A 23,958-nucleotide genomic window follows, 5' to 3' on the forward strand; every position below is an offset into this window, starting at 1 on the left:
CATTTTAAATGTGTTAAATATAAAAATGAAAGCTCCGTGTAAGAAAAAAAAAGAATTTGACTTTTCTCCTAGATTTGTTGTGAAACCAAATTAGCCACCTAATTAAACATCATTGAGGACTACAAATTTGTAATTTACATGTTTTGCTTAATTACTAAGAAAAGAGTAAATATTTTAGATAACAAATTTGTGCTAGTTTAATTCTTAAAAAATATGTATGCATAACTTATTTCTCAATTTTGATAATTTTATAATAATTATTACTCAATTATCAATTTAGCATATTTAAAAACTAAATTGTTATGAAATTAATGAATTCAGGTACCGACCTAAATGGAAATGATTAATTTCTTATGAAATAAACTCGAGACTAACTGTGCTTTTGGTTTAATTTAATTTAGACAACTAATTAACTATGTTTTTTTTTGTTAAAATTGTTAAAAAGAAAAAGATCGTTTATTTACATCTAAATTCAATTAAACATGTTATAAATTATACACATAAACTTTGGTGCATTAAAACAGTATAAAATGTTACTTTTTTAAATTTGGAATTTCATGTTTCTCTGCCCCAAATAATTTAATTAAACATTCGTATGATTGAAACAATTGATCAAACATTTTAAAATAATGAATGCTAACATGCTTGCAGCACAATTGATAGTTATTCCCATTTTATTTTCTGGATTCTCACATTGACACCTTCTATTATATGGAGAAAAATAATGAGTGTTTAATGTTGCAAAATAATTTTCATTTATTTTTAATTATAAAAATTGTTTTATTTCCACTTCTTTGATTCTTACTTTTGAAAGTTTGCATAAACAATTAAAATAATAATGAAGTTACTATTTTATATATAAACTATTGAAAGATTAATGTTTTAATTATAAGTGAAGATAAAATTTATTTTCACACATCAAACAGTTTTAAAACATTTAAAATATATTTTCTTGATTTTACTCTTGAAAGTAAGATATATATTATAGACCATAAAATAAGTATTTATGGTCATTGAATACAATCATGACGATTGAGATTGTAATTTAACGCTTTTGCAAGCATAATAAAATATCTAATTATTTAAATTTTATACGTTAAATCTTTAATTGAGTTATAAAAAAAATATTTACTATATAATAAACATTTCATTTTAGATAATAAATTATATTTTGTTATAAGTGTTTGATACATAATAATCTACCGTAAAGTACGTATTTTATTCAATTTTGTGTTTGAAGTGGACCATAATGTTTAGATGTGATATATAAATTATAAGAAAGTACCAAATTATCTTTACACGAGAATGACATGTAATTTTTAGGTGAATCTGTTGGTACCATAGATTTAAAAGAGCATCGAAATTATTTTTATTTGGATTAATAAATAATTAATACATCTAAATATATTTTTTAAGATGACAAAAATTAACTTATCTATGTCTCAAATTAAACATTTAAGCCTAATCTTTAAATTTATGGTGATTATTTTTGTCATTGTCTCTAACATCAAATCATGGTAGTTTTCAATATATTTATTCAACCACCACATCGCCGCCATTGTAAAATACCACCAAAGCCCTGTTGATTTTATCGTTGAACTTAAGGGTTAACAATATAATGAAAACGACGAAACGAACCAAAAATAATATCCTGCAAAAATCTAAAAGGATTAATAATAAACAAGATATACATAAATGTTTTTAACATTAAAAAACTCTTTCACATTGCGAAATAAGATTCGTGGATCGTCTTAAGCATAGAAATACTTTTACTATAATTAAATAAAAATATAAAATAATCTTAATCAATACATAAAGTAGTATTAAAAAATTTTAAGGATTAAAGCAAAAAAATTTATCAATGAGAATTAAGAAGATGAAAAACTCCAAGAAAATTTATCGAATCACTTCATTCAAGAAAATTGAAATAAACACCCCAAATAATCCTATCTATTTAAAACAAACATTCCAATTAGTTTCTCAAATATTTGAACTTTCTTAAACAGGTTTAGCATCTTCAATTGCAATAGTCTCAATCTCCTCATTACCATTCTTATTGTGATAACCTACAATTAGTTATTGTCTATGTAAATAAATTTTAATGTAAAAAAGTAATAGTTTAAATTTTATAAATAATTATGTATTTTAAAATAAATATTATCTGAAAAAACATATTATTGTAAAAAAATGTCTAGTCCTATTAAATTGGTATAAATTTAGAACCAAACAAGTTAAGCTAAAATACTTAAATTCATTCCAACATTTAGTTTTAATATTTAAATTATAATTTTTTATATATTTTGTTAACTAATCCATTGAATAGATCCATTTTATTAACTATCATATTTTTTATTTATTGCATGAACTATTAGATCAATCACCATCAGCGTGGAAAAAAAAAATGACGATGAGAAAATACGTGTACTATTTGAAAGTCGACCTCTGTCCCTAGTTTACTATCGATGATTAACCTAATTCTTGTTCCACGATAGGGGTTAATAGTAAATTAATCAGGTTTAAGAGGAATTGGATCTGAACTGATTGAAAATGATTGGTTTGAACTAATGAACTAACACGATAACTTAACTTAATGCTCCTTATCTACGAAGGATTCATTTTTTGTTTTATTGGGATTCTATCATCTAACAATTAAATTAAGCACATCAAACACTTGCAGCAGCCTACTTGTCTAATGTGTTTCAAAGAAGTTTAGCAACACACATTCTCCATTATTAATTTAAAAATAAAATACATATTATTTTTATAATTTTTAATAAATTTTAACTAATAATAAAAAAATATATTGCTAACTTTTCTTGTGTTTCTAATATTATTTATAGAGAATAATAATTTTTCACGCAACTTTCATAATAATATAAACAAAGTTTGGAAACAGGCTCTAGGAATGTTTGGCTGGTTACTCTTAGCCAATCGAAAAAATTCATCAAGCCTTAAATTAACATAAATTTTGTATTTTAATTAACATTCTCTAATTTGATAATTTTTAAAATTAAATTTATAAATAATAAATTAATATAACTTGAATACATTAATATTTTATTCATTTTTATCAGTTAGAAGGTAGCCCAAAACCAAACGTGTAAAGCCCAAATAAAACCAACACAATCAAAAAGTCGAACATCATGGAATTAGGTGCGTCAAGTCATAAACAAGGAACACCACGTTAATGACAAAAAAACATAAGAAAGAAACACGTTAAATACAAATTGAAATGTTCCCTCTTTCCTTCATCTTCTTTTGCCTTCAAGAGTGCCACTATTTTGGGCACACTTGAGCTTGAAAAAAAAACCATTGATCACTCCAATCTAACCTCAACCCGAGTTACAAGTATAACCAATTTATTTATTTATTTTATTTATAAATAAATAAATAAAATTAAATTGAACTCGAACGAAGAGAAACGCTATCGACCAGCTTCTATTTTTGTTCAGTTTGCGTTTCCAAGGAAACGCTGACATGGCTTTCGGGTTCGGGTCTTCCGAGGATGTTTCCGGTTTCAATTTTCTGTTCGTTCTGGTGGTTATGTACGGCCTCATGTCGGCGCTGACATACTCCGTCATCCACATGAAGTTCATAAACCCACTCGGAAGCGACGCGCCTCTCGATCGATTCTCCGAAGGAAGAACCGTCGAACACGTTCGAATGTTGACGCAAGAGATCGATGGTCGTCAAGTGAGTAAAGAATAATAATAGTTTTTTAAGTTGGAAAATTGAAGTTTGTTCACGTTTATTTTGTTGTAATAGGGGATTTTGAGAGTGCTGGGTGTTTTGAATTGTGTGATTGTGATGTGATATGAATCAGTTTTGAAGGGTCAATTAAACAAAGGGTGTAGGATGTGAGATTTTAAAGTCGAGTGTTTTCGCTTTCTCGTGTTTTGCATTAGTGATATGAATTTGACATGATTTTCGGATGTTGACTTTTGGTGCATTAATTGATAGGAAGGGCGTCCTGGATTGAAAATGGCTGCTGAATATATTAAGGGTCAGTTGGAACTAATAAAGGAGCGAGCTAGCTCCAAAGTCAGGTCGTAGCACTTTTTTTTTTAGTTTTGATCTTTCCTTTTTCTAATACTATTATTATGATTTGTTGTAAATGAATGCTAGTAACACATTATCGAATACTCTCTTAGTTATTGATTAAAATTGATTGAAAACTATAAAAATCTATGTGGGTCTCACCTTATCTCACTTTTAAATCCAAGTTTTTCTCTCATATTTTTTATAATTTTCATCAAATTTTGGCCAATAGTTAAGAATATGTTAAAAAGAGTGTATTAGAGATAGAGAGTGTGTTGCTAGCATTTATTTTTCTCTCTTGCCTTTTTTAACCCTTTTTTATTTTTATTGAATGTACACTTTTTTTTCTCTGTGTAGCCTGATTTTATTTCCTACCTTTTTTCCTGCAGAATTGAGATTGAGGAGACTACTGTGAGTGGATCCTTCAATATGTACTTTTTGACGCACAATATAGCTCTGGGATACAGAAATCATACTAATATTGTTATGAGGTACCTTAGCAGTTAAAAATAGTCATTTGGATTGGACCCGGTTATATGCGTTGGGATTAAGGATTAGATACTTAACCTGAGTTATTCTAGTGCCACAGAATAACCTATTTATACTTCAAGCAATTTTCACATTCATCCATGAATTTCCTTGTTTTAAGGGTAAATTTCATTTTACAAGCCTGTAGATTCATCACTGCATCCTTTTTTAGAAATTATTGCCAAAGATGCAAGCATAATCAGCATATGTGGCAATGCATCCATAATCCAGGTATTATCTAAATTCAACCAATACTTGATTGGTCCCCACTTTGTTATCTAAACTGACCTACAAAGTGATACATACAACTGCAATTTCTAAGCAAGTGCTTCACATACCAGTAAGCTAAATTTAGTAACGTGAAAGCAACAATGTTATTTTAAGCTTTTCCAATATGCAATAACATCCAGGAGGACAATGGCATGGTCTTTTAACAGGCTTACGCATATCACTAGGTGCGCAGTTCTCCTATTAATGATTACTGACCATTTGTCTAAGTAAGGCCACTTTGCAGCAATGATAACTAATTACTATCACTATAAATTTATATATATTAGTATCATTCTGTTTCTCTTCTTACATATGGTCCCCACCCTTCCTCTTAATTTCATTTCTCTATTCTGATGTTAATTTCTAGCAAGGAAAGACATGAAATTAGCAACATTATTCTTCTGTTAGTGTGTTTAGCTCACATGCACTGCAAATGTTATAACTGGCATTAAATGTGAACCAAAGATGAGGGGGTAAAGTGATCCAAAAAGAAAAGTTGAGAAGGTTATTTGAGAAGGGGTGAAACTGCATGGAGGTAAAGGGTAAATTATCCTTTTTCTCATAGTACCTCACTGAACATTGGTTAATATTGAAACTATTAGATGAGTGTTCGATTCCATATGTAGGATTGCATGTGGTCATTTTATAACCCTTTTGCCATGATGTAGTCTTTTAGTTGACAAAAAATGCCTTTTAATTAGAAATTAGATGTGTTAAGATATCTCACATGAACTAGGAGTATGATTAGAATATTCCTTATAAGATTAGAACAATCCTCTTCCTTGAGTTAGTGCTTAGGGTTGAGTTAGGCCTGGTCTATTTCTATTTTCAAATACAGTATTTGAAACCTTTCAATCTTAATGTTGGGCCACTCATAGATATTCAGTACTACAAATTCATGCTCCATATGTCCATTTTTGGGCATGAAAGATGTTTTAAGATGCCGTACATTAAATAGGAATATGGTTGAATATTTTTTATAAGGCTTGGGCAATCCTCTTTCCTTGAACTAGCTTCTAAGGCTGAATTATACCTAATCCATTTCTAACTAGAAGGAATTGGATCAAAGGAGGCAAAAGGATGAGAAAAAAAGGTGTTAGATAAGCTTGATTCTATAATCTGATTCCAGTTCTATCAATGGGGTCTCACACTAGTCACTTACAATAACACTGTAAGAATCTTACATTTATCTAATAATTTCAATGCTAAACATTGTTCTGAGGGTAAATTGGAAAAAAAAAAATTCAGTTGTGAAATGTGAAATTTGATTGAAGTACATGGGACGGTAACCTGAATTTACCCTTGTTGCAGTAAACAGCGCTGTTTTGACTCAATCTTGTACCCTGTCTGTTTAACTTTTTTCTTTTTCTAAATGATATTATTCCAAAACACACGCACCTATGTCACCTGGAAAGTGATACCCTTTCTTAGTTTCAGAGTTGTGAGTGAACATTAGGTGGAAATTGGAAACTAACATGACACTGTGTATAAACCAAGAAAGTTCAATGGGGGAATTTTTAGTTGGAAGAAGGGCTTTGCAAAAGCAAAGTGATTAAAAAACAGGGGCCTTCTCAATGGTAGATTATGACATGCAATCCAAAGGTCTTTGAAATATGGATATTTGGATTTAATCATTTATTATAAACATACCATGTCAAAACTATAATGATTTGTTAATGTACCTTAGGTGACTATACATGTTTTCTTCATGTCATATATGTCAAAACTATAATGATTTGATAATGTACCTTAGGTGACTATACATGTTCTCTTCATGTCATATAAAGTTACAAACAAAACAAAGTTTGCTACATCTGTCTTCTTTTAGGAATTTTGACATGGTTTAATTTTTATTTTACTTCAGGATATCATCTATAGATTCCAAAGATACTGATCCATCAGTTTTAGTGAATGGGCATTTTGATAGTCCCCTTTCTTCCCCTGGTGCTGGTGATTGTGGTTCATGTGTTGGTGAGTAGTGGCTATATTTGAAGTCTTCATTGAATTTGAGAGATTATATCTGGCAAATCTATACCTTGTCAACTTGAGCTTTCTAAATCTTCTTGTTCACCTAATTTTCCCTGTGTTTCAGCATCTATGCTGGAAATTGCAAGACTAATTGTGGATTCTGGATGGACTCCCTATCAGCCGGTTATTTTCCTTTTTAATGGTGCTGAGGAACTTTTTATGTTGGTAAGATGTCGTCTATAGAAGATGAATGCTTATTCATCAGTGAATTTTACCATGATGAAGCTAATGAGTTGGTGTTTACTTTTGATACTTAAGGGTTCACATGGGTTCATGAAGATGCATAAATGGCATGACACAATTGGAGCTTTTATAAATGTGGAGGCATCTGGGACTGGAGGGCCTGGTAAATTTGATGCAAATTGTCTATCTTGATTAGTAGGCTAATAAGCTACATCTTCAATGTCTCTGTGCATCAACTTATGATATTTGTGCTATGTAAGACTTCTTCACTGAATAATGTTGCTAAAATTAACAGATTTAGTTTGCCAATCTGGACCCAGTTCCTGGCCTTCTAATGTCTATGCAGAAGCGGCCGTATACCCCATGGCTAATAGTGCAGCTCAGGTTTTGCCTCTCTCTTCTAACCTCTATCTCTAGTACTATATTGTGCTGTTTACATATTGTTTTCACCATTTGTATTTACTGATGCCTATTTTAATATGCAGGATGTTTTTCCTATTATTCCTGGAGATACAGATTACCGAATATTTTCCCAAGACTATGGGAAAATCCCTGGGCTTGATATTATCTTTCTCCTTGGTGGTTATTTTTACCATACCTCCTATGATACAGTAGAAAGATTATTGTATGTATCTTACCTGCTTTGCATGGTACAAGATATTTTATTGAAATTTTATATTCTTTTTCTTGTGAAAATGTGTTTGATGTATTACCTTGTCTCAGACCTGGAAGCATCCAAGCACGTGGTGAAAATTTGTTCAGCATGATCAAGACTTTTACCAATTCTTCTAAGCTACAAAATACCTATCAAACAAATTCTAGTGAAGTTACTGCTAGCACATTCAAGGATGAGCGGGCTGTATTCTTTGACTATTTCTCATGGTTTATGGTATGCCCTAAAGTTTGTAGATTCCAGCATTTACTTATGATGTTCTGGTACTCCTACCGATATGCTTCAGAATTGGGTCATCTTGCTCTTTTGTTGTCTTATGTTTTAGTTATGGATTTTCAGATATTTTATTCCAGAAGGGTAGCTAAAATTCTTCACAGTATTCCTATCTTTTTCTTCTTTGTTGTGTCCTTCGTACATGGTAGGTCGCATTCTTGGCCGGCAACTTTTTGTGATTTTATAAAAGGTAAATTAGTAGATGGTTATGACTGGTTACTTCTTCATAAGATGTTTTTAGTTGTTGTTCCCTTTATTTTTTTAATCTCTAGTCTAGGAGAAATTTTTTTGGTGTGTTATTCTAGAAGAATTTAAATGATTATTTGTTGACACATTAAATAACATTTTACAATTGCTTGGATTTGCAGGTTTACTGTTCCATGCAGTTGGGATTATATTGGCAATTGTTGTGCCTGTTGCATTTTCTATACTGAGATTACTATTCTCTTCTCAGACAATGAATTGGTATGTTCATTTAAAGTTCACTTTTGGCTTCTTGTAGTTAGTGCCAGAATTTTTCTTTGTTAATCAAATAATATAGTGGGAGAACAAGGAGCTTCATACTGTCTATGATGGAGCTGCTCCAACTCCAAACATTTTATAATGGTCTTGTAAAATCTTAAGTTTTGGCAGTATCGAATTGTTTCTAACATTTATTTGTGGCCAATAGAGTATGAATCAGTATCTAAGGTGTAATAATTGAAAACTTATCTGTCTGGTGTTAATTTAATTGATGCAACACAGGTTTGCTCATCCGCACTTGGCTTTCATGATGTTTATACCCTGTTCACTAATTGGACTTTTAATTCCAAGAATTATTTGGAGAAGCTTTCCTCTTTCTCAAGATGTTTCAATTGGCAAGAGATCAGAAGAGGTATTACTGCATATTGAAATGGGTTCACCAACCTCATGCACTTTCTTGGTGAAATTTTCCCTTTTTCTTGCCCCTAAGGATGCCAAACAAAGTTGTACGTTTACTTATTTTTTTTAATAAGCTTAATGAAAGTGTCATATTCAATAATCAAAACATATCATTGCTTCTGCAAAAGTGATTTGATAGATGGGTTTGAGCTGTCAAATGCCCCATAATCAATGTTCTAAAATCTGAACTGTAATATATCTTCAAAAGCTTCTTACCTTAACAACTACTATTTTGTTTTAATTTGGTTTTCAATTTTCATTATAAAAAAAATATTGGCCAATCACCTACTTTATTCTTTGGGTCTCAAGCTTTACTGTGCAAGTCTTAAGTTGCTTTTAAATAATACCAGTTTTATATCTTGGTTCTGTTAGTTATCAAATAAAATATATTGTTCTTCCGAAAGACTTCCAAGTTGATTAAACAGCGTCCAATAGAATTGGCATATCTGCCTTGGTTTGTATTTCCTTCATTTGATTTGTGGTCTTTACAAATATGATTTTGTGAAGTCTTCTGAATTTGGACATATTCTTCATGAGTGATTTCAATTTGTCTTGATGCTGCAAGTCTGAAGTGCCTAACTTTTGATTTGACCCATAAATTGCAGGCACTATCTGATGAAGCTAGGTTCTGGGGAGCATTTGGGTTCTATGCTGTATTAACTTTGGTGTGCAGATTTATTATTTTGTCAGCCAGTTTTATTTTTTGCTGCATGATTTACTGTATTCTCTTGAATATTTTTGTGTGGCTAAACAAGTTTAGTAAAAGCAGGCTTATCTTGTAGCTGGGTTGAGTGGAGGTTTTGTGACTTTTTTTGTGTGTGCTTCCATGCTTCCTGCATGGTTATCCTTCTGTTTCTCAGTAAAATTCTTTGGACGACAGTCACTCAGGTTGGTTGTGAATGTTTATGTAATTTTAACTACTGTGTGTACAATTTATTCACAAACAAATTTGGATGTCTTGCTTCATCTTTGGTGTTATATTTCCTTCACGTCACAATGATTTGATTTGTGTCTTCACTTCCTTTATGTGCATGCTATTATCTAATCTTATTTATTTTGTCATCTTTGATTTCAATTCATTTTTTTCCTCTCCAGGTCAACAATGTTTTACATATTACCTCTAGTTCCATGCCTTGCATATGCTGTTTATTTTGGTGGCTTTCTTGCCCAGTTTGTGATTGAGAAGATGGGCATGATGGGTTCTCTTCCTCTACCATATGGTCAGTTTATATATACACACCCTGCTATTTAAATTAATGTGTATATATGATTATCTTGCTTGAGGTATCTTTATTGTCACTCATCACTTTGTAATTATTTAGACAAACCTGTTTTATAAAATAATATAATGCAAGCAATTTCACTTATCAAAAATGCTTGCTGCTGACAATGTCTGCAATTTGCAGGACACTATGTTCCTGACGTTATTGTAGCTGCATTAATTGGAACTGTGACTGGTTGGTGCACAGGCCCTCTAATGCCTGTATGTGGTCGTTGGTTAGCCAGGTCATCCATCTTGCAGTTTCTGCTGCATCTTAGTGTATTTGCTTTGGCGTTATCATCTCAGTTCTTTCCTTACACCGTGTCTGCACCTAAGAGGATTGTTTTTCAGCATACTTTCCATACTGCAGGTATTGATTATTAGAAGTGGCAGTATGGTAGGCAATTATAAATTTCTTGATGCCCTCTCAAATAATGAATTAATCTACTGTCTATTATGTGCTTACATAGTTACATGAATTCCTCTGAAATAAATGGCAGTATTTTTTTTCTTTTTCATTATGATTTTAGTCTCCCAGATAAAAAGAATTTTACCTCTCTTTTAAATAATTTCTAACATTTTTCCTTTTGTTTGTCAGGCTCAAGTCAGATTGTGGAATCCACTTATGATTTGTCTATAATTGATTCCAATTCTTTTCTTTTCCTTTTCAAACACTCACCTGACGTGGCAAAAGAACTGAATGTTACTTCGGAGTTTTCATTTGAATCTGCATCATTGTCGAAACGCCATGAATGGATGGTAAGTTTCATGCCAATATTATGTGAATCTTTTCTTTTGGGCAATTTTTCATCTCACTCAATTAAAATGGGAAAGAGTAAAAGAAAATTTTTATCCCGATTTATTTTTATGCTTTACTGTTTTTAGTCTAATTAATGAATTTCAAGGTTGAGACTTGAGTTAGGTTCTTCCTTCAGTAGTTGCAAAATCTTGAATTTGTGACATTAACTTACTTTCAAGAACGCATTAGTACATTGTAAAAAACAGCTCTATGATTTCTCACTACTAGTTATTCTAATTCTTAGTATTTTAACAAATATTTGATTATTCAAATTAGTAATGGAATTCATAAAAGCTCTCTTGACTGGCTGGTTGATTTGTTCACTGGTTATCATCCTTTCACTTGTTTAATTACTTCGATTGACTACTTTCAGATATACTGTTGTTATCATATATATTCAATGGTACAACAAACAACTGCTATTTTTTATTTTATAATGGTTTATATTCCTAGGTCCTGTGAGTTCATGAAATTAATGTGAAGGCATTTCTCTTTGCAGGCAATTTTTCCAGTTTCTTCTCTCTTTTCAAATAGTCTGAAGTTCCCTGCTAAAGGGGATGATGTTTTGAAACAGTATGAATTCTTTCCCAAATTGTTTCTTCAAAATCCATCTTTAAATTCTGAAAAGGGACCGAGAAGGGTGCACTTGGAGCTTTCTTTAGGGTGAGTGGATCACGGTGCTTGCTACCAGTATAGTTAATGTACATAGCCAAAAATACAATTTATATTCCACGTGATTTCTTGTTTTTCATTGTGGTGGCATAGCATGGAAATCTTTCTTAATCTAATTGTTTATTTGCATAAAAACTCTCCTCGTTGGTATCATACAATAATAGCCGATGCCTGAGAATTTTCAGGGGTCTAATTTTTTTCAACTTGATTGATTCTTACCTATTCAGGTGCTAATAGGGAAACCCGCTGTGATATCCTCTGATATTTGAATTCCATAAAGTATTTATTATTATTGCAAACATTATGTGATTTTTTGTCCATGAAAAAAAAAAACTTGTATTGTCTGACTGTTTTTAGTGACAATTTGTTTACAATGGTCTTAAATCTGTTTTGTATATCACCCTGTGTGAACTAGAAGAAGTTGAAGGAAAGTTAAATATAAAATAGGTAACTTTTTAGTCTGCTTTCATGTATAACTGGATTTATTTTCCTTTTAGTTCCTTGGAAGAGGTCTGGGTTGCGGTTCTCAACATCACTGGTCCTTTATCAAATTGGTCATTTGCAGATAATGTTCTTCCAGGTATGAAAATTGTTTCCACTTTCCACCCCCTGGTTTTTCTTTTAGGACGATAATATTTTTTCATCTCCTGATATCTTTTATTGCCTAATGAAAATTGCATAGGAACTGAAAGTTATGATGGTGGTCCACAATCATATATATGTCGGCTTAGTGGAGCTAGTGATGAAAACTGGACCTTCTGGTTGGAGGTAAAAATAAAATCTGATGCTGTGTTAACTTTTTTCATTAACATAACAGCTGAACTTCTTTTTTGTTTTATAATGTCAGGCTAACAGCTCTGAAGCATTAAGAGTGGACCTTGCAGTTTTAGACCAAAAGTTGTTTGGTCCAGCTAAGAGATTGAAGGATCTTTTCCCGGACTGGGTCGATGTTGTTGCCTATTCTAATTTTATGTCTAGTTATATCTTCTAATTCTTAATAAATTAGTCTTGTAAAGATATTTTTCTTGTTTCAAGATCAATTTTGTATAGCCTTAGGAATTGACAGGTGTTTGGATTCTCATTAAAAAAACTTGTAATACATGAATCCAATCTAAGCACGAATCCAAACACACTAATAATATTTGTTAGTTTGGTATCCCAAACCGATTTCCAGCATAGAAATTCTTTATGTACACGTTCTTAGCAAACCGAGTAACATAACATAGTATGTGTTTGGGCGCGCACGACTTAAAAGTGATATTTTTTGTGAATGATTATCATGAGTTTTTTAAGAACTTTGAAATTATAGTAACAAATTTACGTTGACGAGATTCTTTAAAATGCCGAATCTTTTTTATATATCATTAATGCCATCATATTGTGTCTGTGGAAGAGAGAGCGTGATGATACGCCATGGAAAAAAAAAAGAGGGAGGACGTAGGTTTCGAAGTAGGTTTCTTACTTTTACTTTTAACCTTTGTTGTGACTCATTTGTTTGAGGATTTGACAGAAATTTGCACTTTAGAGTGAATTTAACTTATTAGATTACAACCCTACATTTGACAAACAAGAAAGTTTTATTAAAATCTCTCCAATCCTTTCCCTTTTCCTCCAACTAAAAAGTGTAGCTTAGAGACTTCGATATGCTTTAAAATATAATTTTAAAAGAAAAAAAACATTTTTTGTTTTTAAAATGAAAATTATATTGTACTTATAATTTATAAAAAGCAATTTAAACAATAAGTTTATATTAAACTATCATATTTATTTTAAAATTTATTAAAACAAAAACTATTACAAATACGTCAATGAGATACTTCGTCCCAATGATTTAAGTACACTGATATTTTACTAGATCAACCCATTTTAAGTGACAACACTAATCAGGCCGCCCCTTTTTCCCTTTTAAACCATTTCATTAATTTTATATAATAAGTTAATAATATTTTAATCATTGCAAATCTAAATTTCTAATTAAAAAAAGGTCATACTAAGTCTAAACTTGTGATTCTAAAACGAAGTCATGAAAAGTCCAAGCTTTCAAAACAAACACGAGAAACTTCTCATAATGTACATTAATTTTATAAAATTTGATATCATTTAAAAATTAACTGACACTACATCAATCTACACACACAAATAAATTCTCATGAAGTAAAATCCAAAAGTATTGAAAAGTGTGTATTGATAGCATTTTTCAAGATCCTTTAGCATGAGATATAAAACCAATATTTTTGAAACCAAGAAGAAAGTGAGATACAGTTAGAGAGAAGACTCCCTGTATTAATGGATTTAGAAAATATTTTAAAACAAATCGACAATGGATTTTGATCCTCAACTCTTCTCAAGTTAAAAGATCAGTCATATTAGAGAGATAAAAAGATAAGAAAATACAACTATAACCAATCACTAAAATGAGATATAGTTTGGTGGTTGTTGTAGTTAGAGGAAAGGATCCATATCTATGGACAGTGTAACTCGGTCTATTAACCATCAAAATTGTAACAAGCCACAAATTGATTCATGACTCTAGATAGGTGGTATATTGATTAGCTTCAAAATGGACCAATTTGAGTATCATGTCATGTGAACGATTAAAAGTGCACACTAAACATCAACAGTCAGAAGCCAAACGTTCCAATGCTCCCATTATATCAACAATAATATCTAAAGAGATTAAAACTAGAAAACGATGTCTAATAGAAATTAAATATAGGATTATAATCTAAGAAGTTAAGTTGACTCTCAAGTGCAAATTACTGTGAAATCCTCAAACAAAGGTTAAAAATAAGAAACCTACTTCTTAACAGGTTTCTTCTTTTGAGTAACATTGAGAGATGATTGTGGCTTGGGATGCTTTTCAACCTCACTCGGATCCAACCACTTAAGAGGGTTGCGATTGAAACAGGGCCAATTGGGAACAGTGACCAAAGTGGTGAGAACGACGCCAGCAGCATATATGAGAATCATGGTTTGGAAAGAAGCCATAACATACCCAGTTGCGAACGCAATCACCGCAAACGCAAGCAGCAGTATCTGCATCAGTTGCTCCGCTAGCTTTTGCCCTTGCCAATCCATCTAAACAACCACATAATTACATAATTAATCAAGATCGTACCATAATAAGAAATGAAATCGTTAATTAAAATAATTATTTCGGGATGAGATCTAGGTCAACAGTAACCTGTGTATGATTAAAAAAGAAAAGGGAATAAAGATCGATTAAGGAGAAAGAAGAGAAATGTTTAACGAAGGAAAAGCGGAACCCCAAACAGTGTGGTGTGGTGAATGGGGTTTAGCAAAGAAGAGAGAAAGTGATGATACCTTATGGAAGAGGGAAGAGGAAGACAGAACGCGGGTCACTGTATCCAACACGGTGGCGTTTTAACGTTTGAGATAATCCCCTTGTTTTTAAAGTCTATGGAGTACACTTGATAAAAATTATATTAAATATTATATTAATATTTTAATAATATTAAATGCAATAATTTTTAATAAAATTTTATTATTTATTATGTATCGTTAATTTAAAAAGCTTATTTTTTTCTTTTAATAATAGATTTAATTAAAGATTTTGTTAAAAGGAAAAGAGAGGATAGACAGTGAAATGAAAAATACATTGCAGGGACTCAAATTCTTGAGCCGTTAATGAATTGATAGGGCTACAGTCTGTCGAACCTTGTAGCTATAGTTGAATAAATTGCTCTCTACAAAGAACTGCATAAAGATGTTACCAAGAAATTGAAGATGGGGAACTTCATAAAATATTAACGTAATTTGGGCATGGAAATTCAGTTCAATTTCTTTCGTATTGATTATAGTAAGTTATTTTATTGCCATTGATTTTTTAGCAGAATAAGAAACGAATGAATATATCATTTTTAAATTTTAAAAATTAGTGTATTGAACTCCAATATCAACAAAGACTACATTTTCATAGAAAATAAAGCTTCAGCTCACCTAATTACATCTCATCAATGAACGAGTTGAAAAATTACCAACAAACTGATTAATGTGAACCTACTCTATCAAGACCTTCAGAAAAATATGTTTATTTCGTATGTAAACAAAAGAAATGTAACGAAACATTTTGATAAAAGGTGACTATTATCTCTCATATTCAATCATCCCTCTAATCAATTGCAAGTTTTATCTCTGATTTCAATTTTGACTACTATGTTGTATATTTTTTATACATCTTTTTTCTTTTCAATTATAATATATATTATTCAATTAATATACATGTTAATAATAATATGATATTCTATCATAATTATAATATTAAAAATATTATATTTGCTTATGATAAAATACTTATTTTTACTATAATATGTTAAATATTTTATAATATATTTCTTTAAACATAATATAAATTCTTTTTATTTAAATTTTATGAAAGAAAAAAAGATAAATTTAATTTTATCACCATCTTAGGAAACATATATTAAATTTATACATATAATTTTAATACATTACCAAAGTAAATTTTCTTACAATATCAACTAATTAAAGTCTGCAACTACATAATAAATTAACAATTAAATGATTTAAGACTCCTGAGTTAAGGGTCCTGTTTGTTTGGGCTGATAAACCCCGTTTATTAAAAAAAACAATAAAATAATATTTTATTAATAGTTTTTATTATTTATTTAGATTAAAAAAATTATTTAACATATCCCGCACTATGGAATTAAATCTAGCTCAAATAAATTTCACAGAATTTTAACGTACGAAAGATTAGATTAAAAACACTAAAGAAAACTTGTTTGAATTGAAGAGACTTCAGTCACATGAAAGGGTCCATCAACAGTCTTGCTTGTTTAATAAGCATAATGCCTTGTTCAATTTCCTGAGAAATTTTAGGAAAAAAAAAAAACTTTATAAAAAAAGCAGAATTGTAATCCCAATCATTAAGATTAACATAAGAGAAAACTCAAGAACAACCGACGATCAATTTATGTTTAATAAACAGAATATATATTCTCGACAATTAGATGCTAGCGAATATTTAGTAACTTATGTCAAATATCAATCGAAGGTATAAAAAGAAAAAATAAAACACAACGTCCAAGGGACAAGATAAAGTTTTCCAACTACATTAATTTAAAGCATAGTATGAAACTTGTACCAAACAATAAGAAAATAAAACAAGCAACAAAACTCTCCTCTTGACACGATCTAGGAATATTGGGCCTCAAACTAGGTTAAACAGTAATTTAAGATGAAGCACCACTTCGAAGAGCTTGGGACTTCTTCTTGCTTGTTGCCAACTGGGTCTCGGCCTATACAAACCAACAAAAGAATAAAAATTAGGTAATCAGCGAAGCATATAGGAAATCGAAACAACCAGATGAATCAAATACCTCTTTCTTGACAGGCTCTTCCTTTTCAGATAATATCAACTCTATGTGGCAGGGAGATGACATGTAGGCTGCCAAAACAATCCCATCAATACAACAATGTAACAAGATAACAATCCATTAAAACAAAAATCTTAAGATTTCAAACATACGATTGATTCTTCCATGGGCTCGGTATGTTCGGCGTCTTTGCTTCTGCGCTTGATTGACTTGTATATGAGTAACGTACAGAGCATCAACATCCAAACCTTTCACCTGAAAAGAAGCAATTATCAATTAAACATCGAAACATTTGGCGTAAAGTGATATGGAAAAACTAAAAAAGTTATATTCATACTTCAGCATTGCTCTCAGCATTCTTTAGCAAATCTAGGATGAATTTTGCTGATTTGACAGGCCACCGACCTTGGCCATTAGAGTGTCTATTCTTTGCCTGGGCCGTCCTCCCAACACCACCACAGAAACGTCTGAATGGGATGGCCTGTTTGTGGGCCAGAACATCTTCCAAGTATCTTTTAGCCTTAGCCAAGGGCAACTTCCTGATGGCATGGGCAGTTTCCCTGGTGTTCTGTAAGTAAATTAACAGGCAAAGTCTCAAGTCTTGATAAATAATGCACGGGTAAAAATAAGCTTAACAATAACATATTTTGTTCCATCATCGATAACTTAATTTACAAAAGAAATAGATATATTAAAACAATAACAATGGTGCCCATGCTGCTGATGGTTACAAGGAATCTGTGCCCTGAAACACCAGATTACTGTCCTTATTTGGTAAAATCAATTCTTTCTGATTATTATCAAATAAAACAGATTAAGTAGGTGCCAACATAGCACTACTGTTTTTTACTTGGAAATGACATGCATAATAGCCATTATATCAGATGCTGATGATGATTGAGATATTCTCCACCAAAAAAATAATGTGGAAAATTTCCACATTATTCATGAAAAAATGTCCCATCATTTACTGAACCTTCAGTCATGAACAGGGAACAGAGGTTCACCCAACAACAATGGTTACTTTATCCCTGAAGGTTACGAGAGGACTGCTCACATAGGCAACAGACCCCTTCCTTTTTAATCAGGTGTTTTCTAACTCCATTACTATTGACAGCTGCGTTCTCACTAAATCGGTATATTGTAACAAGATGAGCACAAATTGCAAAATACAAAATCAACTTCAGAAACGTTTTTAAGGAATAAAGGCAACCAGGCAACTATATCCATCGATAAGGATGGGAACTAAGCTTTACCCTTTAAAACTACAGAAAAACATGTCCAACATGGCAACAAACTTGTGAAGATTGCAACATGTTCAACCCTAAATAAATAGAGAGTATAAATACAACGCAAAAAAAACAAGTTCAACATTAATCAATTCATGATGCAATGAATGCACAGTGTTCCATCGTTTACTGAACCTTCAGTCAAACAAATAAACAGAGGTTCACCCAATAACATTGGTAATTATATCCCTGAAGGTTACGAGAGGCCTGCTCACACAGGTAACATGCCCCTGCTTTTTTCATCAGGTTTCTAATAATTTATATTTAATTAAAAATTTCTCCATATCGTCCAAACAAAATAAAACTAATGCAAAAGAAGTTCTTCCCTAAGGCAGCAGTTTAGGGAACCAACTTGACAAATATGACAATCAAAGCTTAATTTGAATTAGCTTTAAAAAAAAACAATCTATAACATTTTAGAGCTTTTCTACATAAGCCATTTTGATATCTAATTGGAAACACACTAAGCCTATCCTCTCCAGGATTTTGCTTTGGTCAGAATATTATTATTCCAATACTTTAAAATATGTTATTCAATTGAAAACATTTTTTCTTACAAGGCAAAACATTAAGTCAATATGAATCACTGATGCATGATGCAACAAAAATGAAAAATATTCCATCATTTACTGAACCTTCAGTCACGAACAAGACACAGAGGTTCACCCAACAACAATGGTGATGCTATCCCTGAAGCTGACGAAGGACATAGTCACAATAGAAGGACCAGTCCCTGCTTTTTTTCATCAGGATTTACAAACACAAATCCATGTTTTTAATAAACAACCAACAAGCATCACGATTCAAATGAGATTCATTTTTTGAACTCAAAAAAATAATTCGACAGAGAATACTCAAAGTCGACTTAGTACCTTGAAATGAACTCTAAGGTCAGCACCTCTAGCCTTGCACGCTGCATTTGAAAAAATAACAATACGCTCAATTGAGACCTTAAACGGCTTCGTTTAGGAGACGAAAAGCACAAACGTCGAATCCATAAATACCAGCAAACAATAAACCAATGTGAAGCAATAAAATCAAATAGAACTTACACTTGGTGGGATTATCGGGCTCTCTTGAGTACTTCACCTACGAAACAAAGATTGCAAAATAGAAAAATAAGTAAACAATTCAAAGAATCCTATTAACGAAGTGAATAGAGTAGAAGCATATATGCAAGAGAGGGTACCATGCCGGCTTAGTTTAGCACACCTTCACAGAAGTAAGAAATGGCTCTCGGCAACGCAGGATCAAGGGATCACGGAGTTTATATAGCGGGGCTTAAAACCCTAGTCTTATAGCTTTCAGACATTTGTTATATGGTGGGTCGATGAGGCCCAAATATTTTTGTCAAGGGCCCAAGGTTTAACTCGTCAATGCTTCGGAACCAAGAAGCGTCATTTGGGCCGAACCGAATCATGTTATAAAAATGGAGTTGATAGGGTAGGTTCACTTTAATCAAATTGCTAGTAATTTTTCAACTCGTTCATTGATGATATAATTAGGCGAGTTGATGCCCTTTTTTCTATTAAAATGGAGTCTTCATTGATATTGGAATTCAATACACTCAACTTTTTTTAAAAATTTAAAAACGATATGTTGAATCATTTCTTATTCTGCTAAAAAAATTCAATGGCCACAAAATAAACTTACAACGAATCAATATGAAAGAAACTTCATGCTCAAATTACGTTGATATTTTATAAACATTTTAGCATTTAATATTATAAATACATTGAATCATGTAATTTTTAGTAAAATTTTATTGTATATGAGTTTTTATCATCTTGTATTCTTACACACATTAAAAAAATGTATTATAAAATATACACTAAATAAAAATGTGTATTTATGATCTTGATAGCATAAAAAATTAATAGTTTTTTTACTTTTAACTAAGAATATCTGTAATAGTAAAAGATCAAATAAAATAAAATTATATTTAACTACTAACTTCAGACATTTTATTAAAGATTGCTTTTAAAACCTGTATTCAAGAATATACAATAATTAATTATTTTTTTAATATAACTAATAATATTTTATTTTATGAATTTTTTAAATTTTACAATTATGAATAACAATCTATTATATACAGATTGTTATTACATGCGAAAAAATTATCAACAAAAAAATGTTAAATACTGGTCACTTGGCAGAAAAGTCACACACACACCTATATATATATATTTCTAAAGTCCAATACAGTGGATAAGGTGGGACGATGATGTAGATATTTTATCCCAAAATATAAAAAAGGAGTTGATAAATCCAAAAAGTTATGGAAGAGTCGTAGGAATTAAGTTGATAGATTCTGAAAAATCAATTGCTAATATTATTTACACATGCATAATAAATAATAAATTTGTTAAAATTCCCTTTCTTGGTCTTTTAAATAATTCATTTTAGAATAATTAACTTCAAATACATATGAAATTTTATTTATTTTTTATCATGACAACTTGTTTTGTGGTCCTTCTATTTTAATAAACATTTAAAATAAAAAAATTACCCACCCTACATATAATTTCTCTCTATTCCAAACACAATATCTGAAGCAAAAATATATGCAGCAATAATTCGCGATTAGACAGCACCAGTTCGCAAATAATCAACAGCAATAAACGTACTTGTAAATAGCCTCATCCACGAGAGTATTGATGTTAATTGATCACAAGTATTGTTCAACGTCCAATAAATTGGGACCCTTCATTCACCACACACACACACACACACATATCACATATGATGTATGCAACATTATCTGGGTAACTTCAAAGTTGAACCACACTCTAAACAACGAACAATGATGTAAATATCAGCGTTTACTTGGATCCAAATCCAACACATCAATCGGAATCTCAAATCCGTGGTGGTGATCTCTGTGTACTCAGCAATCAATAGAATCACTTATTGGCCTATGTTTCTCAAAAATTTAACACCTTCGCTTGCCAAAAGTGGGAACATTGTTCTGATTCTTGGAGTGAATGGTTTTAATTAAGTGGCGCGTCTCAATAGAAGCAGAACCAAAATCATAGATTCTAGTGGGACAAGGCGAAAATATTTGTCATAATCTTCTTTGGTTTTATCAGGAACAGGTATTTGAAGACTTCTAAATCATACCCTTGTTCACGTAAATCCTCCAAATCAATCAATAAATAAAATATTTAATATTTTTAATATATATTTATATATATATATATATATAATACTTATTTTATAGAGTATTTTGTTGGTATGTGGCGGCATCCATAATTTCATATCACATTTTCTATTCCCATCTTTATATTTTTTTTTAAAAAATAATATGTTTTTGCTCTTTCTCTCGTTTTCTTATTTTAGGAAAATTGACATTTAAAAAAATATATAGAAAAACGTGAAACAAATATTATATATGATATGTGATTGTGCAATTGCGTTGTACTTGATATAGCATTTAATTTGAATGGCTGAGCTGGAATACATATCCAAATACGATGAGTTTGCTTATTGGTCATCTCTCAAAATAAACAACCAATAAACTAATTTGTCAACGATCCTTGATTTTATGTTTTTTCATTTTAATGGGTACCTTTAATTTTCACTCTCTATATATCATATTTTTTCTGACCAAATCGCGGCTGAAATTGCCTGCATTTATGTTTTAAACAGGAGCTTTGTTATATTGCATATGAGTACTAAATAAATAAAAATACATGTATTTATTGTGTTAAAATATAAAATATATTTAATATTTTTATCTAGTAATTAAAATTTTTCAAGAATAATAAATTAAGAAAATTTAAAATTTTACAAGATAATTTCTTTTCAAATATAAACATATAGATTTGAAAAATCTAAAGTTTGTATAAAATAATAACAAAAATGTAAATGATAACTTTTATATGAAATTTAAAATGAAAATAAAAAGAATAAAAAACTATACAGTGATAAACTGTGAACGATAATAATTTCACTAAAGTACTTATTTATAAAATAAAAGTTGATTAAAAGAATGATTATAAATTCCTATGAGTTCTCTTCTTATTGAATGAAAAAATATTAAATATATTATATATTTTTAGATAATAAAAATATATAATTTCTTATATCATATATTTTATGAAATAATAAATGAATTATTAAAAGGACAAGGAGATAGATAAAATAACATTTAAATTAAATTAATTTTGAATTTCATTCGTTTAATTATTAAATAAATCAAATATTAAATAAATTTAATATTCTTATGAATTATGATAATAAAAAAGTATACTTTTTAGTTAATATATATTTTATAAAGTAGTTGGAAGGTTATTAAAAATATTTATTAAAGTATATAGCAAAACTATAAATTGAGGATGTTTATTGATTCGGATTAACTTGGTAAACTTGAAAAATCAAATCAAAACGTTTAGTTTAATTTATCAATTTTTGTTAACTTAAAATTTTAAAATTACATTTAAACATTTAAAAACAACATTTTATATTGAAGATTTTTATTATGCTAAAAATATATAAGTATAATAAATTTTTTTAATAAATTTTGTTTATTAGTAAGTGTTTAAACTTGATAAAATAATATTAAAAAACAATAATTTATACGCTGACATTTGAGTCAAATTAAACTAACAAAACTATTATTTATTTTCAGTTATGAAATTCATTGTTTTTTAAATTTGATGAGCCGTTATTTCGATTAACCAATGTTTCCTCTTGTTTTTAAAATAATGATAATAATAATAATAAATTGTAAAATATAAAAAATAATAAATTATTAACAAAAAAAGTATATAAAAATCAAAATATTTTTTGTTTACTTTAAAAAATAAAAATAAGAGACTAAATAAAAAATTATAAACCTTTAAAAAATAGAACCTTATCTAATCATTGTATAAATATTCTTAGTAATATAAACTTATAATATCTTTTAATAAATAAGTTAATAAAACAATTTCATTAAAAAAAATAACGAAAGTTTATAGGCCATGAAAACTAGTTAAAAAACTGTTTTTAATAGAATTTAATCCATTAAAAATAATTAAAAATATTTTAAATTTTTATTCTAACAGTTGAAATAATTTAAGTTTATATAAAATAATTTTAATAATTTCTATACAACTAATTTTATAAAATAAAATAGAAGTTATAAATTTGTAATTAACTTGCTAGAACGATTCCAAGATGTGAACAACAGGGTTAAAAAAAGTGGAGAAAGTAGATAAGGCATAGTTGAATGATGACAGCATGACTAGATCAATCCACGGTTATTGATGAAGATGGAATTCAAAGTCCACAGCGGTGGTTACTTGAAAAGAGAAATATTAATTATAGATACAATCTTCTTTAAGATGTTTAAACACTCTCTAATTACTTAAACAATTACTCTTTCCATAAAAAATACTCATCAATTAAACTAATGGAACATTCCCAAAAATTGAGTTTTTATATTGAGTTGTTTAATTTTGCATGTATATGCTATTAAATATAATAAAATTTTAGGATGAACTTTATATATTAACGATGAGAAATTTTTTTCTAAAAGATACTACCTCATCCTTCTTCTTTTTTCTTTAAATGAAATAATCTAATCTCCAACGAGTAAAAACAAAAATGAAGAATGAGATAATTTAATTTTCATTGTGAAAACTCCATTTTTGACAAAAATTTGACAAGCCAAGAAA

General features: G+C 29.9%; 3 protein-coding genes and 3 non-coding genes across 10 annotated transcripts; 1 reads left to right on the forward strand and 5 right to left on the reverse strand.

Annotated features, from left to right (window-relative positions):
• Positions 1 to 3,470: 3,470 nt before the first annotated feature.
• Positions 3,471 to 12,680, forward strand: LOC113854880 (endoplasmic reticulum metallopeptidase 1). Of its 4 annotated transcripts, none has more exons than XM_027486171.1 (21): positions 3,471 to 3,693; positions 3,961 to 4,046; positions 4,428 to 4,529; positions 6,701 to 6,807; positions 6,929 to 7,029; positions 7,123 to 7,210; positions 7,343 to 7,431; positions 7,533 to 7,672; positions 7,771 to 7,936; positions 8,060 to 8,183; positions 8,362 to 8,458; positions 8,738 to 8,867; positions 9,520 to 9,579; positions 9,684 to 9,802; positions 10,010 to 10,134; positions 10,321 to 10,545; positions 10,774 to 10,934; positions 11,474 to 11,637; positions 12,144 to 12,226; positions 12,329 to 12,414; positions 12,494 to 12,680. In XM_027486171.1, exons 1-21 carry the CDS (start codon positions 3,478 to 3,480, stop codon positions 12,635 to 12,637), a joined length of 2,613 nt encoding a protein of 870 aa, XP_027341972.1. In that variant the 5' UTR covers positions 3,471 to 3,477; the 3' UTR covers positions 12,638 to 12,680. The 4 variants fall into 4 exon arrangements, with proteins under 4 accessions (XP_027341972.1, XP_027341973.1, XP_027341975.1 ...); XM_027486172.1 differs by lacking the exon at positions 3,471 to 3,693 and adding an exon at positions 4,688 to 5,063 and having other exon boundaries at positions 4,019 to 4,046; XM_027486174.1 differs by lacking the exon at positions 3,471 to 3,693 and adding an exon at positions 4,688 to 4,797 and having other exon boundaries at positions 4,019 to 4,046.
• Positions 12,681 to 14,156: 1,476 nt separating this feature from the next.
• Positions 14,157 to 15,047, reverse strand: LOC113856252 (probable signal peptidase complex subunit 1). 2 transcript variants are annotated; one of them, XM_027487994.1, is made up of 2 exons: positions 14,971 to 15,047; positions 14,157 to 14,724 (listed from the first exon to the last, which is right to left on the reverse strand). In XM_027487994.1, the coding sequence occupies exon 2, from the start codon at positions 14,722 to 14,724 to the stop codon at positions 14,443 to 14,445; it is 282 nt and encodes a 93-aa protein (XP_027343795.1). In that variant the 5' UTR covers positions 14,971 to 15,047; the 3' UTR covers positions 14,157 to 14,442. The 2 variants fall into 2 exon arrangements, with proteins under 2 accessions (XP_027343795.1, XP_027343794.1); XM_027487993.1 differs by having other exon boundaries at positions 14,831 to 14,982.
• Positions 15,048 to 16,609: 1,562 nt separating this feature from the next.
• LOC113854779 (60S ribosomal protein L17-2) lies at positions 16,610 to 19,588 on the reverse strand. The gene is made up of 7 exons (XM_027485994.1): positions 19,485 to 19,588; positions 19,348 to 19,384; positions 19,168 to 19,208; positions 17,344 to 17,574; positions 17,159 to 17,261; positions 17,010 to 17,077; positions 16,610 to 16,928 (listed from the first exon to the last, which is right to left on the reverse strand). The coding sequence occupies exons 1-7, from the start codon at positions 19,485 to 19,487 to the stop codon at positions 16,863 to 16,865; spliced, it is 549 nt and encodes a 182-aa protein (XP_027341795.1). The 5' UTR covers positions 19,488 to 19,588; the 3' UTR covers positions 16,610 to 16,862.
• Positions 17,960 to 18,088, reverse strand: LOC113856732. Its single transcript, XR_003502967.1, has one exon. It is a non-coding gene; the product is annotated as a small nucleolar RNA snoR74 (small nucleolar RNA).
• On the reverse strand, positions 18,408 to 18,535 carry LOC113856731. Its single transcript, XR_003502965.1, has one exon. It is a non-coding gene; the product is annotated as a small nucleolar RNA snoR74 (small nucleolar RNA).
• On the reverse strand, positions 18,908 to 19,038 carry LOC113856733. The gene has a single exon (XR_003502968.1). It is a non-coding gene; the product is annotated as a small nucleolar RNA snoR74 (small nucleolar RNA).
• Positions 19,589 to 23,958: the final 4,370 nt, after the last annotated feature.

Source organism: Abrus precatorius, unplaced genomic scaffold, assembly GCF_003935025.1.
Source record: "Abrus precatorius isolate BTA unplaced genomic scaffold, Abrus_2018 Scaffold11, whole genome shotgun sequence".
Lineage (NCBI taxonomy): Eukaryota > Viridiplantae > Streptophyta > Magnoliopsida > Fabales > Fabaceae > Abrus > Abrus precatorius.

Excerpts from the sequence above, each read along its gene's own strand:
- LOC113854880 (XM_027486171.1), top strand. The coding sequence starts at position 3,478 with ATGGCTTTCGGGTTCGGGTCTTCCGAGGATGTTTCCGGTTTCAATTTT. Across the intron at positions 10,935-11,473 it reads CGAAACGCCATGAATGGATG|GCAATTTTTCCAGTTTCTTC; the intron begins GTAAGTTTCATG and ends TTCTCTTTGCAG. Across the intron at positions 12,415-12,493 it reads ACTGGACCTTCTGGTTGGAG|GCTAACAGCTCTGAAGCATT; the intron begins GTAAAAATAAAA and ends TTATAATGTCAG.
- LOC113856252 (XM_027487994.1), bottom strand. The coding sequence starts at position 14,724 with ATGGATTGGCAAGGGCAAAAGCTAGCGGAGCAACTGATGCAGATACTG.
- LOC113854779 (XM_027485994.1), bottom strand. Across the intron at positions 17,262-17,343 it reads ATGCTGAGAGCAATGCTGAA|GTGAAAGGTTTGGATGTTGA; the intron begins GTATGAATATAA and ends GCTTCTTTTCAG. Across the intron at positions 16,929-17,009 it reads AAGAGCCTGTCAAGAAAGAG|GCCGAGACCCAGTTGGCAAC; the intron begins GTATTTGATTCA and ends TGGTTTGTATAG.